The sequence below is a fragment of the Sphaeramia orbicularis genome, chromosome 4 (genome assembly GCF_902148855.1).
Source record: "Sphaeramia orbicularis chromosome 4, fSphaOr1.1, whole genome shotgun sequence".
NCBI classification, from domain to species: Eukaryota; Metazoa; Chordata; class Actinopteri; order Kurtiformes; family Apogonidae; genus Sphaeramia; species Sphaeramia orbicularis.
In genome coordinates this window covers 46,350,213-46,369,755 of record NC_043960.1, presented here as the reverse complement: position 1 = coordinate 46,369,755, position 19,543 = coordinate 46,350,213, and the positions used below count along the sequence as shown (strand labels likewise).

Sequence of the window (19,543 nt, the reverse complement as noted above, 5' to 3'; positions counted from 1 at the left end):
AACAGATGGATGCATTAATGCATAATAATGGCACTGACTCTATAGCCAGAGTGGTGACGCAGCACTGGCAGTCAAAGAAAACTCATCCATGACTGGTAAAAATAACAAAAGAAAAAAGATGAGAGGAAAACATATGGCTGCTAGTTGATTAGTCAACTGCACATTCTGCAGGTAACAATGGATTATTAAACACTGTAGAATATGCAAAGTTAAGGAGAGCCTCAGGAGGCGGAGCAGCAAACTTAGATCATAATTATGATATCACAAACGCAGACACACACAATGTTATAAGCAATGGGCTTCAAACTTAAAGGGTGCACAGCTGTATAATCACACCTACTCCATGTTTCTCCAGCTCTGACACAACACATGGATAACACACACTTATATGGTGTTGCACAAACAGCATGGCAGATTACATGTCTACTCATAGTATTCACATGTACTACTTTGCATACATGAATACCAAATTCACAAGTGTAGTTCCTCCTCTAATCAACGGTCCAGTCTATTCAGCATCTACAACATGCAGTTAACTCTGCTGCAGTATGCGCAGGTAAATATTTCAGAGTGGTGGAAAGAGAAGAAAAAGAGGTAGACACCTACAGCCCTGGCTTCAACATAAAATGGGTGCTGTTCCCTGATTTTAACCCTTAGCCTCCCTCCTTTTCCTTCCTTCTTTACCTCTCCTGCTGCCTCCACACCTCCCCCCGTTAGCATCCCCTCCCTTCATCCCTCACACTGTTTCTCATCCTACCCATAAACCTTCTGCCTCCACGTATAACGACACTTAACATTCTGCACATATAGTTTCAGTGACCCTGTCCTGCACTGACTGTACTGTAGGTGATAGAGGTACAGATCCCACCTGCTCTCGGTGCTGCAGACTCACACCATGGTTTAGTATGTGCAGTGGAGTACAGGTGCAGGTGCTAGAGTCTTCCTTACCATCTTAAACCCATTCCACTCCATTTGGGGGACACCGGCCGTTGTCTCACGCTCTCTCTCTCCTCACACAACAGCAACGCCTCAGCAAATGAAACCTCCTACTCTGGCTTACACTTCGCTCCTTGACTGAATTAGTCTCCTCTGACACTCCCTGCTTCAGTTTTTGTCTCCGTCTCAGTGTTCCCTTCCTTCCTCAGCCTCAGCGGTGGTGGTGGGGGGAGAGCGATGTGTTAGAGGCGAACGGAGCAGGCATCGCCTTCTTCCATGGATGCTGAGGCAGAATGGTGAGTCTGGATGTGAGGATGCTGGGCTGCGGTCTCTCTCTCTCTCTCTCTCTCTCTCCCCCTCCCTCCCTCCTCTTGGTACCACCCGCCCAGTGGGCTGCTCAGCTGGAAGGTCAGAGCCCGCCCACTTCCCCCCAGCTCCAACCACTCTTGTAGAGCTCGTGGTTGGCTGCTGGGATTGCCTGTCAGCCCCTCCCGACCTCCCCTCCTCCCCCTCCCTGACTGTTAACACCTTCGCTCTTCGCTGGCTCTGCGCCCTCGTCGGCACACGCCAGCCTCAGCTTTGGCAGAGAAAAGGCTTTCTGAATCCCAGCAAAGCAATCAATCGCTGCTGAGGTCTGTGTCTGAGTGAGCCGTGCCGTGCCGTGCCGGGCCGAGCGGACCACAGCTCTAGGAGAGTGAATGCAGCCTGAGGCGTTATGGTAATAGGATGCCTGCGCAGCACTGTGGATAGAAATGAGCTATTACTGAGTGCATGTTTAAAAAAAAACAAAAAAACAAACCCGTACACTTACACGGCTCCGTGTGTATCACTGTGTATCTGCCTTGTCTGTTTTCTTCTTTTTCACATCCACACATTTATTTTTCCACTCGTTTTCCACAAAGCACCGACAAGGCTACAGTTTTATCTATTAACATAACCAACACCTGCTGTTTTCATTTACATTTCGGAGCCGTTCATATACATCTTCTTCTAGATAATATATTTAATTCACAAAATGTTAATAGTTGAAATTGCGCATCAAAGAGTGGCGACGCACGAGCCTCGGGTTCGATCCTCTGCAGCCGCAGCACACCTGTCCATTCAGGTGTGGTCAATTTACTATTTTATCATTAGCCTATTAATTTGTAGTTAAGTATAAAATACGACTGTACATGCGGTTATAAACTAAAATAACTCCGGTTTGCCACAGGGGTAGATTTAAACAAACCAGGGCCGGTTCCAGGATTAAGACATAAAAACAAACACAAACACGTCGGAGGGTGAAGTAGTTCCACTCGGTCGGTACTCACCATGACCATCCTCCTTTCAGCCTGTCGGTGGTAAACACGGTCACACAGCTGTTAAAGCCGGTTCAAGTCAGCAGAGAACCGGGAGGAGGGTCGGCGGCGCGTGGACAGAGGATGAATGAGTGGAGGTGAGTTAGTGACGAAAAACACGAGGACAGAGAATGAATCTCACAGCATTAACCCCCCCGCGATTAAAGAACAAACACAGCTCGGAGACGCACAAATACAGTCAAAAACACTAAAATACCAAACCCGCTTTTTTACCCCCAAAACCCATCTATGGAATGTCCAGTCATGTCGCGCGCCGGCTCCGATTGGCTAGGAGGCTGTGAGCGGGGCGGGATGCACGAGGATGCAAGTGGAGGGGGTAGGCGCGTGCGGTCCGCGACGTGGGAGCCCGGAGGTGATGCGAACACGGACACTTTCCATGCATGTATGCACAGTTTTATCCGAAAACACGGATGTGACAGATGATAATGAATGAAACCAGCGAATTAGAAGAATGGTAGTTTAGGCTACAGGTACACGGTTATACGCTTAGTTTGTCATTTACAGCACGTGAAAAATTAAATAAAATGCACAGTTGTCTATCTTCCAATGTAGCTATTGTCTCAAATCAATCGTAAATGCTCTTTAAAAACAGCTGCATTTATTTACAAACAATGACGCAACAATGACAATGATAGGCCTACACAACATTTACAATATTCCAGCTACCCTGCCTTGTCGTAACAGTTACTACATTAATAGTACAAGCTAAACACATGCCGACATTTAGATAAAGACTTGTTTGGTGTTACTGTCAATAGCAAATCAAAATATATTCATTGAAAGTAACTAATTATTTACATAAAAATAATACCTAATCTGAAACGCCCAGCAGCAAACCTGCCTTAGAGTTTGTTTTTGGTTTTTTTTCAGAGCAGGCACTTATCTCAGACACACAAGAAGAGGGAGCTCTCGTTTCCTTAAACACATGTACCTGCCAGACAGCAGTACTTACGTTCATATGCATTCATCCCCACATACATGTATAAACTCACAGAAATGTCCAAATGTAGATACTCAGACTAATGTTCACCCATACGCTCCTTTACATATATGCAGACATAGAAGTGTAATCCTGTCCACTATATACCTGGACACACAACACACCGCATACAAATGCACACACACGCTGGGACACACCCAAAAGGTTTAGGATGTCAATTCTTTGTTGTAAATGCTCTTGTATTGTTGTGTTTCCACCTTCAAACGACATCAAAACATCACAGGTATCAAACCAACAACGACACGAAAAACTCATTCTCATCGTGGATTCAATTGATGTTTTGTGCATTTCAGACTGAGTTTCTCTGGACATCTATTAAACCTGCAGACATACTTTTTTCTTATACTGTAAATATAAAACAGTAATTAGAAACAAGACATTTTAGATTAAACCAAAGTAGCAACACAGACTAGAACATATTTACCTTTTGTTGCTACATTGAACATGACAATGGACTGTTTAAATACACAGTTCATGAAACTAGAAAAAAAAAGAAGAGGAAAAAAAAAAAGAAACTAGTCTTTCTTTTGGACAGAGGAAAAACAAGAAGAAGAGGAAATATTATACAGGAAATACTAAAAGGCCAGTTGTAGCTGTGATCTGTCCACCCCTGTCCTCCCCACTTCACCTTTAACCCATCTACCTATCTGGTCAGCCTTTGTCATTATGTACCTGACACACTCATTAGAATCCTCACCCCACTCCTTCAATGACACCTGAACAGTGTGGATGCACACACACACACACACACACACACACACACACACACACACACACACACACATAGATGCTAAACAGAGGTTTGCTATTGTTTCAGGTAGAATAATTGATGTAGTCTTTTGATTTGTGCTAATCACACTGTATATATATAAATATCGCTACCATGGGGGAGTAATGTAGAGTGAAACACAAAGAAAATGGATTAAAATAAAAAAAAAAAATAGAAGTGTGCCTTTGTGTTCTTTTCTTTTATCCCCCTTTTACCAAAGAGTAAAAAGAATTTGCAGATGAATAGTACAGGCAACAAATCACCAGCTTCCTGTCCGTCTTTTATCCTCCTGCTCTGACCTTTGAGTTTAATAAAGGTTTGGGGTTGGATCCAGGAAAACTATTCTCCACCTCACTGCATCTAATATTCTCCTCCTTCCAGCCATGTTTTTTCTTTTATTATTGTTGCTTTTTAATTCCCTACTGTAAAGAATAGGAAGTTATATCCAAGAAAAAGGCTGAATCACAAACAATATCTTTCTCTTTCTTTCTTAGTGCTGCTTACTTTTAATTGTTGTTATGCAGCTTTAGTAAAAGTATATCGAAGGGAGGGAAAAAGGTAATCATTTTATTATGTCATAACGGACAGTATTTTGAGGTTACTTTCTCTTTCTGTAATATGATCCAATAACCTTTTCTCTAATTGAGAATGTGATTTGAAAGTGAAAACAGTCCCTTGCACTTGTCTTGCTCTTGCTCTGTGTGTCGTTTCATTAAATTGCTCTACAGGACCACGGTTTTATAAAGCAATGAAAGTGGCTGCCGCTACTCAGTAAATTAGCTGTAAACACAGTCTGCTCTCTGCAGTATGTTGTTATGGAGTATGTATTTATCTGCATATAGGTATGACGAGCACACTCATATGCACGACGCAGTGATGCTGACGTGTCCTAGTTAATGTAATGTGTGGACAGATGGAGGGAGGATCACATATTTTATGGTTTTGATGCTGCAGTATCTTGTTGATTTTGCATTTCTTCCACCACCATTTTTTTCTTAGTGCCTGAATGCGGCAGGGTAAATGCTGAAAATGTCAAAAAGGCAATTAAAGCTAGTGAATTAAAAGGACTACTCTTAAAATGAAGTTTCCATTTGGTCGCTGCATTGATTAGATGCATCATTTGGCTTCACAGATGATGATGGATGCTAAATACTTTTTGAGGAGGTAAATGATATTTCTTTCTCCCTGTGAAGTTTTGAAAGTTAAAAAGCTTCCGTGGCTTTAACCCAGGAAACCCAGCAATACTGTCAGCAATGTGAAATGCCATCTTACTGATTGGCTCTGGCTCGCATCCATAAACACACACATGAACACACACACACACACACACACACACACACACACATACACACAGAAGCACAGCCGAATGCATGCATGCGCTCACCCACAAACATGCATGCTTTATAACCCTGCCGCTGCCACCACCCAGATGAAAATCCATAACATTTGAGTTGATGAAGTGCAGGGTGCTGTGAAAGCCTGCAGACTGCAGTCAACCTGGACCGCATTAGCACGACTCAGCCTCTGTGTTTCTGCCGGTTTGTTCAAAAAGCAGAGAGCTGGCTAATGTCATGAACTCCTTGTGCCCTCCATTCTGCTCTGCTTATCCACCCTAAACCCCCCTCCTAGTCACAGACTTTAATGGATTAACTGCAGACTGTGTTGTTCCTCGTGCTCCCTCTTAGTCATTACCAGTCGCTTGGACAAACGCACAGTACCTCTGCCACACCCTGAAAAATCACAGTATTGTTGAATGTCTAAAGCTGCAGTGCTGGATAGTTTTTTTTTTGCATCATTGGGTAAATACCACAAATTGCCTTATTAGTATGTTGTAATTCAATGGTCTGAGAGGAAAAAAAGAAGTGTGCCTCCTACTCTGGAGTCTGGGAAGTTTACCCCCGGTGGAAGGTTTTGTCTGCTGTAATTATCAATTCAGTCAGACGCAACTGCTATAGTCAACACTGAAGCCTCTAACAGTAGCATTGGGTTCATCTGCATTAATATTTAGTCTTTTGTTTGGACTAAGAAGAGAGAGCTGCAGAGGGAAGGTGTGTATTTTAAAGGTTTGCCCTTTTTATTCCTGTGATTTCAGCTCTCTCCGCTTTAAATTTGGACTATGAAGTACTATAATGGTAGAATTTTTACTTCACATACAAACTAGAGATAAACTGATGAATCAGTGTAAATAGAACATTTTTAAACTATCTGTATCTACCAAATGTGTTTCCAATAGCGTCATTCACTGGTTAATATCAGGCCTCTGAACTGGAACTACTGTCTCTAGGTCTTTTTGGATGAGAGCGGTGACTTGCATTTGTATGAGTCTTTTTTATTATTGTCATTATTCCCCTGCTCTAATGTGATTTACTCTTAACTGTTGACAGACAGAAAAATCTTCCTTACTGTATCTGCCATGCATGTCATCCATCTAATCATCATATGAGGAGTCACTTTTCTTTGCTTTTAATGTTTGCTCTTCCAGTGAATATTAGTGGCTTATGGCACAGAACTCCAAACCTCCTACATATTTTACAGTTAGTTTCACATACAGATTTATTGATTTATTGTTTTTGAATTGGATTTCCAGTTATCCAGAATGATCAATATATTTAATTATTTAATACATTTTTAAACTTGTTTGCACAAAATACTGAACTATTTCTCAGAATATCGTGTCAGTGAATCAATTAACAATTATCTTATGTGTTAATTTGTTCAAGTGATGTGTTTATGCAAGATTTTAAAAAATATCACCCTTAAGGACTTCATGGGCTCTGTATGACTTGAATATTCAGTTTAACAGTTTTCCAGTTTGTAATAACTGATATAAAAATGTACCATTTCCAATATTGTTGATATTGCCTTTTTCTGGCTCCAAACTGTTGTTATTCTATCAGCTTTTAACATCCATTCTCAGTTCAACTTCTACAATCCACCCTGGAAGCTGCCAGCACATAATGTTTTGATACCAAGTGTGAAAGAGCAGGCAGAGAATAGTGTAAGCAAAATCACAGGTTTGAATATGCAGCGTGCAGACAGTGATAATTGTGGGCGCTCTCGGTTTGAGTCTTGTTAACTGTCGGACACAGTGTGTCAACACCTGTCTTATGTTTCACTCTGCATAATAAGAGGACTATTTAAAGGAGGAGAAGTGAAGATGCCAAGAGAGGTGTTACCTCAAAGTGCAAGAAGAAAATACCTTGATTATTAACAAGAGAGTGGGGAACTTGTTTTTTTTGCGTGGAGATAAACTGATCTTTGTAATTGCAATTCAAATTCAAAATAAATTAATGCAAACCAAAAGCAATTTCAAAGAACCACAAATATAAAAACTTAAACCAGATTATCCCTGAAACGATATAGAACAGCAGTGTCAAACATACATGGGCCAAAACCAGTTTGACCCGTGAGGTGAATTTGTGAAAACCAAAAATTGCCGGAAAGATATTAACAATTAAGTGTGTTAAAATAATTTTATTTCAGGGGCCACATGCAACCCAATGTGATCTCAAGTGGGTTAGAACAGTAAAATACAATCACAATAACCTATAAATAATGGCAACTCCAAATGTATGTTTCTCTTTGTTTTAATGTAAATAAGTAAAATTACATGAAAATGTTTACATTTACAAATGATCCTTTCACAAAAATGGTGAATAACCTGAACAAATATGAACAGCAGGAAATGTCTGAAGAGAAGTAAGTGCAATTTTAACAATATTCAGCCTGTTACTAAATGTTTTGTGTATTTGTAGATTCACTGTGATCTGTAAGTTGTAAAGCACATGTTTAAATGATAAACTGAGGCAGAATATTGTTAAAATGCCACTAATTTTGCATGTATGTGCTAATCACTCATATTTTCTGAACATGTACAAAATTGAAGTCTTTCTGGGCTTTTTGAAATGACTGAGGGCATTATGACTTTTACAGTTCCTAAGGACCCCAAGTGTTTTTTTGCTGGGACTGCTACCTGGAGATGTATTAGAGAAAGAAGACAAATACCTCTTTAAAATTCTTATAATTGCTTCCAAAAAGGCCATTACAAGGAACTGGCTCAAACTTGATGCACCCTGTGAGGATCAGTGGCTAGCTATAATAGAGGAAATCTACTCAATGGAAAGATTGACTTATTACCTACGACTCAAGGAACATATCTTCATAAAGCGCTGGAGAAAATGGCTGGACTACAAACAAAACAAAGCATAATTACTATTGTCTGTCATTTAAATATTTTGTGTTTAACCAGTGACCCCTAATTTCTATGTTGCATTTTCTGTTAATAAAACAAATAAAAATAAAGTATATTTTAAAAAAAAACAAAAAAACAAACACTTATTTTTCTTAAGAAATTTCAGGTTGTTCATAGTTGTTCATGTTGTTCATATTGTTTAAAAGGATAGTTTGTAGGTATAAATATTTTCATGATGTAATTTCAGATTTTTCACTGTAACGCATAGTGAAAAGTTTGGTGTTAACATTTATAGGTTACTTTGTTATTATTTTACTGGTCCGGCCCACTTGAGATCATATTGTTGTGAATGTGTGTGTATGAACTAAAGTGAGTTTGACACCCATGGTATAGAACAACAATAGCGCTGTCATCGAGGTGTTTTAACAGAGCTGCTGAGAACGGTACCATTCTCATCAAGCCCGGCCGATTTCAGTTCAACATAACACAGCGGTCTATGCAGTAAAACAGCCTAATATATTTAATAGCCTAGAACATGCTCCTCAGTATGCGGCAGCTTACTTAGGCTCTTTTTGATTTGCCCTTGAAGGATAGATTTAGTTGCTCTATTGAAGTTCTGGCAGAAGTAGCATCTTGCTGCGCTACTCAGACTGATGATCGCCTTTTTCCTGGCAGGTGTCCACCCTCTGCCGGTAACAATCAACAAATGAGAATCATAGCCTTCGACTCGCCCCCGTCTTCCTGTCCAGCAAAAAACCGCGGCAAACCACTGAATCCTAGACAGCAGACGGACATTAACACCACGTGACTGTATCCGGATGGTGACGGGCGGGAGTGGACTCTGTGACTTCTGTTGTTTTGCTTTCAGTGTTAAGATCATAGGCTTTATTTTCACCAAATCAATGTCGCACATGGAGTGGATACTGATTTTTGGTCATTTCACGGTCAGAGGCACACGCCAGCACCTGCATCGCTGTTGTTGTAGGGTTCAATCAAATCACTCCTTTTCTTTCCTCTTCAAAAGCGAGGGGGTGTTGCTCGGTACCACGGCACCCTGACAATTTAGTAATGGAAGGGAACAGTTGGGAGTAGTTCACAAAAGCTGCTCCTAAAGGCAACCGATGTTCTTAAAAGAGAGAATAGCAAAATCACCACCACTGGGAGTCAATGATGTTAAATTATCTTGGGAGGATAGTCAAGATCACATCGAGTCTCTGAAATACTAAATGGGCCTCGAGGACAAAAAGAACAGTGTGTGTGTTCCAATACAATCCCAATTCACTGCACAAACATTCACCTGTTAGCGATTAGAAACAAAGACATGAGGCCAATGAGCAGAGGTGGCAAAAGGACACACTTTACTACAGACGCACACACACTGACTCTAGGAAAAGTACAAGTACTGATTCAACTGCTTTACTATAGTACTAATATAACAGTACTCCAAGTATAAAAGTCAAAGACAGGCTTTTTGTATTCAAAGCGAACTGAACCTCGCATCATATTAATATAATGTATAAATTATTTAACCATTTTCATTTTAAATAGTATTAACATGACAATAATGAACATTAATTTCAAATCATTTTACACATAATGTCAGAAACGGAACTTAAAACATTATACACCTTTTGTTTGTGGTTCAGTCTCCATTATTGTCTGTTTTGTCATGTTACATCTTTAACTTTGTTTTCATATTTTTGAAATGGATTAAGATGAATAAATAAGATCGTTTTCTTTAGAGACTCGATGTGAATCAAACCAAATGAACTAAATAAGCACCAAGTACTAGGTTTGTATAAGACTTTGTCATGTCTTTATCTTATCATTTTCATCTTTTCTCTTCTGTGTGATATTAACTGATAGATTCTGAATAGATATTACAGTTCCATCCATTTAGTTTTAATGTACTGAAGGTATACAATTATTAGGGAGTGGAGATTATATATATATTTATATAAGAACAATAGTATAAATACCAACAGCATCAAAGGATCTATTTACTGCCCAGCTCTAAATTCACACATATTAAAGACAAAACAGTTTGGTAAAACTTAACTAATCTAGTCTTATCATCCCTCCTACATCCACGCCTCTCCATGATATTCATTCAGCTTAACCCCTGACTGTGTCACTCTGCCGGCTGGAAACTCCTCAGATCAGAAATGAAAATGTTCACGCTGATCCCAGAACAAGTCTGCACTGCATTTGTCACAGCCACTTCCTTCCACTTTAACTCAAAGCTGTTTGGTTGGCTTTGCACTGCAGAGACGTGACAGTGGCTTCTTGAAACCTCAGCGTCGACGCGCTGTCTTGGTATCTGTGGAGTAAACGGCGAACGGCTGTTCAGTCTATGTAAACTCCACAGCAACACGCTCCTCCGTTGGAGAAAACACCAACCAAAATACATCGAAGATAACCACTTTGTTTTATGCAATATTTAGTGTACCTTCTGGCTTATACATGTTCAGTTTATTTTATTAGAAGGTTCAGTGTAGAATTCAAAAGGATTTTGGAGGAAAGGATTGCAGAAATGAAATGTGATATTCCATTTTCACAGACTTCACCATCTTCATTCATTCATTCATCTTCTGAACCCACTTTATCCTCACTAGGGTCACAGGGGGTGATGGAGCTTATCCCAGCTACCTATGGGTGAATGCAGGGTCACCATTTCCAGGCTGACATATAGAGACGGACAACCAACACACCTCTGAGCAATTTAGATTAAACAATTAACCTTTCAGTGCATGTCTGGATAGTGGGAGGAAGCCGGAGTACCTGAAGAGAACCCACACAGACACAGGGAAGGTCCCTGAAAGGTCCCTGGTTGGATTCAAACCCAGGACCTTCTTGCTATAAGGTAACAGTGCTATCCACTGAACCACCATGTCGCCCTCCACCATGTTATTACAGTAATTCCCTCTAATTGTTTTTTACATTTCATAGCAGGTGGTGTACAGAGTTATGGTACATTACCATGATTTACTATGTGTGAGCATGTTAATACAACTTTAAAATAAAAAGACCAAAGCAGTTAAAACTGGTCCTATCAAGACGTGTGTAATCTGCAGCTTCACCACTAGATATCACTAAATCTCACACACTGCACCTTTGAAATTAAGAAATGTGTATAATTCAAACTTTAGTAATGCCTCACAGTAGAGATAGGACATTTTATGATTTGTTGGTAATGGCCACAGGATAATATCTATAGCCTGCTGTGTCAGGTTTGTAAATGTTCATCATGTTACTTTCTTATTTCAGCTCTGACCAACTATAGCCAACTTATTTAACTATCACTAGTCACAGTCTTAATACAACAGTTATGTAAGATTGTTAATGTGATAAAATGTAATAACTATTATTTCTACAAATGCCATCCATATACTTCATTTTTGAGATCGACTAGAAGTAACAGCTCAGAAAGTACAAATAGGACCAATGGCCCTGTAGCTTACCGGCCAAATTAAAAGCGTTGGGAAATGTATCCAGATGCCATTTATTATCACCCAGTTATGTGTATTTATTATATTACAGAAATAGCCCATGTTTTGGTCATATTCCAATCAGATCTGTAAAAAATTCAAATTCCAACTTGATATCATTGATACTTACTGATTTATTGGATCAATCCACTTCCTATCTGTTATAATGGGAACGTTTTTCAATGTCACACCAAATCCAGAATCAGATCTGGATCAAAATAATTTCAATACCTTGTGTTGACATCATCATAAAGAAGCTGTATACCAAGTTTGAAGTCAATCAGAACTGGAGTTTGGGAGAAAAAGACAATTTAAATTTTTTCCCCATAAGAGCCCATGTGAAATTTTCCGTAAGTTCCTGGATCCAGAAGAAGATCCTGATCAGCATGTGGACATTATGTTTTGGTCATCTCCCCATCATGGCTGTACTGTAGAAATTTACACTTGATATCATTTATATTTACTGAGTTATTGCATTGATCCACTTCCTATCGCTTATAATGGGGACATTTTTCAAAGTCGCAGCAAATCCAGAATCAGATCTGGATCCAAATAATTTCACTAACTTTTGTTGACATCATCATAAAGAAGCTGAATGCCAAGTTTGAAGTCAATCGGAATTGTAGTTTCGGAGAAGAAGACGATTGAAATTTTTGTAACAGATGACAGACGACGACGCTGGACGCCGCATGACGACAATAGCTCACGGCCTGTCGGCCGGTAAGCTAAAAACCAGAAAGAATTGTTTAGTTTTCAGTTCCACACGACGTTCAGATTCATTACTTTAGCTTAAATGATCATAAGATTGTACAGGTAGTACAGAACACTAGTCGATGTTGGTAAATTAATTTTAACGTGGTAAATCTCACATACTTCTGTAAGATGAAGTGAAAAAGAAGTGACAAAAGTGTTAGTGGTTGAAAAGTGTTACTACATATGTACATTTATATGATGCTTGTATCATTCTTCCATGAGAAGGAAGTGAAAAATGAATGTAAACAAAGTGCAGAAAATGTCTTGAAGTAGAATGTTTCTTTTGAGTAAAACCTGTTCTCTCATTCATTCGCAGATATTCACATTTTGACCCAATACTTCACTTAATTTGTCTTCATTAATGACTTAAATTTAGTAAAATTTCACAACATTTATTCTGGAAGCATTTTACTTGTAGACCAGAGTAATTCATTTCTAATGGCGTTGAACTGATATTAATCAATAATCAAATATAATAAGTATTATATTTTTACATCCACCACTGGTACTTCGGCATTAGCCAAACATGTTGATGTAGCCGTGGAGATAACGGTGGGTGTTCGAGGCTGTAACACAAACAGGAGAAGGTTTGTGGACGTGCCCACAGAGGCTTAGCTATGCATTGGCTGGAGAGTCTGGCGTGTGTTCTGGCAGCGATGGCGTATTCTCAACAGGAGACCGGTGGATTAGTGTCCATTTGGACAACAGAGTGGGCCGCAGCTTGGGGTGACATTCAACTTCAGCGGGCCAGCAGCAACTCACAAGTTTAGCCTCGCTCTGAAATTTCATACATTTCATACAAATATAACGGCATCCGGCGGGTGTATGAGGAAACTCGAGTCTATTTGAAGAAGAGAAGCATTTTTATTTTTCTGCCATTTTTCTGTCTGAGCTTTGGTTTAAACTGCGGTGAGTGTGTGTGATTGAAGTAAAGGGGTCTGCAGGGTGGGGGGTCAGTGGATGGGGGGGGGTGTCTTTTTGTGTTTGATCCCAGTTGGGGTACAACCATGGTCACAGAGTGACTGCTGTGGTCCATCTGGTGGAGGCTTTAATCACAACCCCCCCCCCCCACCACCACCACCACCACCACCACCACCCAAACACACACACACACACACACACACACACACACACACACACACACACACACACACACACACACACAGGGATTTCCACTCGACGTTCTTCTGACTGCTGCTCGCTGTTAGGCCTTTTATTTCCTCTATTCCTTTTATCGTCGCTGCAGTCATGTATCTCCCCGTAGAACTGTGGGTCTCACAGTTTCTGTCTAACTCAGACCTCAGGTGGAAACTGTCACTGAACACCGGCAGCTGCCGTTTATAATGACGTTTTAAAACCTCATCCAAAAAAGTCTGACTATCAGATCTACATAAATGCTGCAACTTTGGCTCTTGATAAGGAATAACCTTTTGGAAATGAGATACATCCAGAGTTCTTCACAGGGCTGGCCTACAGGCAGTAAAAAAAATAATAATAAAAAGGGGAAAAAAAACATGCCCACAATGCACAAATCCAGCTCTGGAAATGTCACTTCATGCTTAACCGCCCTTTCTCATGCTTGAAGAAAAGCAAGTGGGCAATGCAAAACAAGAAGAAAAAAAAAAACTCCAGCGGGGTTCTAGTTAAATGCCTACATGCTTAGAGACATGTTTCAATTATTTTGTGTAGTTGAAGCCAATTGAAGAGAAAAAGGGTGGAAAAAAAAATCTTGAGAAAAACACAAAAAGCTTAAGAAATCATTTTCTACCAAACAAAATAAAAGTCATCAGTGATGCTGAGTAGTGTATATGTAAATGTACAACTCATGGTGTTATATTAAATTATGCCAAGTAGGATAAATGTAACACAAACTCAGAGGTAAATGTCAATCGGCCCTCTAGAGGAGTAAGCAAAATCCAGAAAAAGGACAAAAATATCTAGTCCTTTAAATGAACTTAGTTTATAGTCTTCTCACTAACGCGTTGGCTCAAGACAGACTCCATAATAAACCCTTTCAATCTGAATGCTGTTAGGATACATGTATTATTAATGGGAGTAAAGAGTTTGCAGATAATGATGATGTATTTGCAGTTAACCCCGCCTTATGCAGAGGCCTGACTTTCCCCACTCCATTAGCTCATAAATACCTTGTATGCAGCGCCCCCTTGGTGAACAGAAAGGCGTTGGTTTTTTGACACAGTGAGTGGAGGCCATCGGTCAGTGAATACTGTAACCTCAGCCTCCGGACCCGGCGCTAATGCACAAGTCAGCCGTACATCATTTATTCATGGTGACAGCAGATACCTTGCCTCATCCCCAGCAATTAGTGAATCGATAAAAACACATTGGCTTGAAACTATCAATTCTGAGAGGAGAAGGGGGAAAAATAGTGTTGTTCATCAACATGGCAGGATCGGAGACACAGACGATCAGTCAAGCATTGGCAGCGTTTGTCAGCTCAGCATCACCAGGATGACGATGATGACGATGATGATGCTGTCGGCAAAACGCCAGCGCTACTACACCATGTCTGTTAGGTGGAGTTATCTCTAAAATGTTCTATACAGTATCTGGATTGAGTAGCTACACAGCATATAATCTAAGGGAAAAAATGAGATTGAACAGCGCTTTCAAGGGAAGATTTTATTTGCATTATAAATTAGTATGTATTGTCACTAGAGACGACTAAGCCAAGTCATCTGAGATTATTGTAGATACGGGTCAGTCAGGGGCTTGGATGTACTAATACCTCCTTTGTAAAGGTTTATAAGACTGACATATCTGCTGCACAACGTTGTGTCACTGTCACTTTTATAATTAATTCAGTTTATCTACCAGGTATTGTGTTACATGAAACACCTCAGGCTACAGTTTGAAGATAGCATCAGCCTGAAACAACAGCTTTAAAAAAAAAAAAAATGTAAATCTGTCTATGCGACAACACAAAACATAACAAAAAATCCCTTCCAAATGTGAAAACACAATGACTTTCTCTCCAGTCTTCATTATTCTCTTTCTATTTATCCATTTAAGCCGAATGAAACAACTGCAACTGGATGTGAGAACATTGTCCAAGAGAGGCAGCGATTTGTCTCCTGAAATTAAAAGCTTTCTTCTACCAAGCCAGTGAGTGCAGCCCTGGGATTGTTTTCTGAATTAAAGGAGAAAAATAAACAGCACAAGTACAATTATTTTGGTGAGAATTTTTTTTTTTTTTGGTTTTCGACGACCTATTGAGCTGTACAGCTGAAGCCACTTATTTACAGCCCCAGTGGTTTTCACCTTGGACACTGAATAGAAACAACTAATTCATAAACTATAAAATATATGTGTTTCTGTGCATTTGGCCTTTTCTGTTACTTTTGGCATAAGGTACTATTTTCATTATATACATATAAAATGTATTGTATCATTGAAAGTTCTGTGGTTTCGGTAAAATATTATTTACAATTAGCAGAACATTGAATAACTTTAACTTTAATTCTCTAAAAATCCAGTTATTTCAGTCAGTGCTGGAATAACAAAGATTTTGCTTGGGGGCCACTCCTCTGTTTACATTTATGCTTTGCTGTTAAAACAGTGGTCTCCAAGGCAAATAGGCAAATGTTCAGCCATCTCATGTAATTTATTACCGTTTGTTTTGTCGAATTGACATGTATCAGTGAATGACTGTGAGGAGAAGCCATGTGTGCACGTGTGTTCAGAGACCCGTTATACGCCATCATATGCCGGTCAAATTACAGGTCATTATTTCCAGGTTCAAGTACCTGAACAACAGAAAGGTGACCTTTGGCGGGGCGTAGATGCTGGCACTAGTGTGAGCAGTGTACGAGGGGGTTAGACTATTATTTATGGATCACATCCACATCTCCAACATCAACCGACCACGTCAGTGGGTATGAAAATAGGGAATGATCAAAAACAGGGTAACGTGTGATGAAATACACACTAAATGGTGCCACAGACACAGATAAATGGAAAAAATATGACTCATAGAGACGGAGACACTGGGCAAAAAGCGAGAGAGCGAGACAGGTTTACAGTGGTGCGTGTGTGTGTGTCTGTGTGTGTGTGTTCCTGCAGACACCTGCTCCATTCTGCGGTGATGCTCCCAGCGGGACTCAGGCTCAGCTGCTGATCACTAGGCCCACCCTGCAGCACTGGTGGCCAACACACACACACACACACACACACACACACACACACACACACACACACACACACACACACACACACACACCCTCACACACACACATACACACACACACACACACACACTCTTCCAACAAATGTGAACCCTTCAGGCCCCCCCCCCCCCCCCCCAACACCCCCCTCCCGTCTCTCTCTGTTCGCTGTAACTGACGCACCACATGTGCTCATATCAAGTGCAAACATGACATGATGTCCAACACACACGAGCTGAACCGTCTGTGTTGATATATAACTGCATAGAAATACCTACGACACGCTGCATCCATAACTATACGGACCATGCAGATATCTATAGTATCTGATGTGATATGGCTGAATACCTGACACATCAAACCTCCATGTTACTGTAGAAAACAACAGAACCAAATGATAAAAGACAATTGAACCTGCTCTGCACCGACATTTTTAATCCCCACTTTAATTCTTTTCATTTTCTCCACAGATTACTTTGTATTAGTGAAATATAACACGGTGACTGCATTTTGCTTTTGCCAGGCCCCGTATTAATCAGCCGCCATTGTACTTGAGGCGTGATTGTTATTGTCTTACTTGCCGTATTTTGCACATATCTGCATCTCTGTTTGTCTCACTACGCTTCATTTTCCCTCTGTGGCATCCTTCAGTCTGCTGCACCTGTTTGTGTCTCACTGACGGCAGGGTTGTGGAGCATAAATGAACTAATTTCCTGGATATAGAGAACACTGCAATCAAAGAAAGGGGGGTAGGGATGGTGGGGGGGATGCAGCGAGCAGCAGATGGAAGGAGCTAATCATTGTTATGAAATAGAGATGACCTCTAACTATGAGCCGACTCCTCGTACACCGAAGCACACATTTAACCGGCAAATGTTACACATGCACGCCTCCTGAACACACACACACACACACACAAACACACACACACACTCACACACACACACACACACACACACACACACACACACGTTTCCTTCGCTTTTTTCTTTGTCAGTTTGTTGTTTTGATGTGCGATGATGAACCTCATCAACCAGGTTTGAAGCGCGACCGTCTTTTTTTTTTCCATGTTGAAACAGAAAAGATTGGAGTTGTCAAACAAAGCCTTGTGTCTCGTAGGGAACGGCAGCTGCCTGCAGTGGGTAATCAGTGAAGCTTTCTACAAATTAACAACATTCAGCTCTGAAGCACGGCACGCTGCAGCTTTTCACACGTGTAGGATTTTAAAAAAAAATAAAAATTGATTCCAGTCGTAGAAACACCAAATAATTTACAATTCTCTTCTGCTCACTTTTAATTTTTATTTGCTTTTTCTAAAGTGACCTGGCATTTGAGACTGCCTGGTCATCTGAATGTTGTAAACTGACACTGCGGAAAAAGAGGAACACATCGGCTTAAATTTCATTATTGCATGCTGAATCTTGTCTCCTGTGAGTGTGAGTGCATGCTTTAATACTGATGGATTCTGTATTTAATTTGCTGGAGGCTCTTTTAAAAGCTCTGTCCAACAACATAGAACAACGAAAGCAGACACATGTAGCAAATAAACACACAAATGCATTGAAGCAAACTGAAAACGCAGGCGAAGTAAAGGTAAACTTAGCTCCCGGCGACAGGACAAATCCATTTAGCTTTTAATTCATGTGTTAAAACTGTAGTTTAATTCCATGTGGTGCGGTACTGAGTGATTCAGAGATAAAATAACTACAATTTTCTGTATTTATTTTTCAAACAATGACATACTTTATCAGCTTTAGATACTGAGAAATGTTTTGCTGCAGCTGCACAATTGTATTTCCTTCTGCTATCACAAAGGTAAAATAAATAAATGAATAGAAAATCAGTGGTGCTTTTGAGGCTTTACAAGCCAAAGCCATCTGAGTCTTCCAGCACATTTATCTAATGTATGCAAATGATCTTGCTGTGCTTAATGAAGGCACCATTAATCACTATAACGATGGTCTTTTTTAACCAGTGTAATCATGCGCGCGCATGAGCACATTTTAGAATGCGTACACAAACATATGCGCTTAAACACATACACACACACACACACCCTCACACACACACACACACACACACACACACACACACACACACACACACACACACACACACACACACACACAGGAACACACCTCATCACCAATAAACCATGTGCAAAACCCCCAAAAATACACCAGTATAGGCCAAAGCTTTTAGCCGCAGCCACAACCACATTAACCACATGATTCTATAGTCGCTCGGTTATTCATAACAATGTTTTGCATTCATTTGCTATATTTTTTTTCCTTTATCTTCATTGAAAAGCCTTTGTTGTTGAATTTAATTGAATTTGCAGTTATCTGATCATCATGTTCCACCCCAGAACGGACTGGTTAAGTAATCACTTTAAATTCTGTTATTCCGTCTCATCAGTGCTGATAAGATGCATCAAATATGTTAACGTGTCAATCATATTCATGTAATAAATTCAGCTAATTAGTTCCAATGGTTTCAACAAATAATTTATGGTCCAGTAGCTTTATGCAAACAACAGATAACGCTGTTCTGAGTAAAAACGGGGCAAAGGCAGAAAGTGCTGTTTTATGTGTTGGACGTGTAATAACAGCTAAACACTGGACACATGTATTTGAACTCTTGTAAGAATTCAAAGTAAAAACTGAAAGAAAAAAATTTTTTTGTTTGTTTGTTTTTTTTTTTTGTTTTGTTCTGAAGCCCAGCTCAGCATGGCTGTACTTCAGTGCTTCTTATCCTGCTGCATTTGCATACACTGGGTTTGACGGAAACCCCTGGGTACAGTCAGCAGCATGACAGTGGGTTATGGAGGCTTCCGGGAGGCTCCGGGGTGTGGATCTGAGCC

General features: G+C 40.2%; 1 protein-coding gene across 9 annotated transcripts in view; it reads right to left on the bottom strand.

Moving 5' to 3' along the window:
- Positions 1 to 19,543, bottom strand: part of elavl4 (ELAV like neuron-specific RNA binding protein 4) — a 93,229-nt gene that overhangs the window by 71,164 nt on the left and 2,522 nt on the right. For 2 of the 9 annotated variants that reach the window (XM_030132469.1, XM_030132473.1), the window contains exon 1: positions 949 to 1,250. The exons of 6 other annotated variants lie outside the window; for them this stretch is intronic. In XM_030132469.1, coding sequence (XP_029988329.1) covers positions 949 to 972 — 24 coding nt within the window. In that variant the 5' untranslated portion in view covers positions 973 to 1,250. Of the gene's footprint in view, positions 1 to 948; positions 1,251 to 2,246; positions 2,402 to 19,543 lie in introns of those variants that run through there. One more of the 9 variants, XM_030132470.1, reaches the window with a different exon arrangement.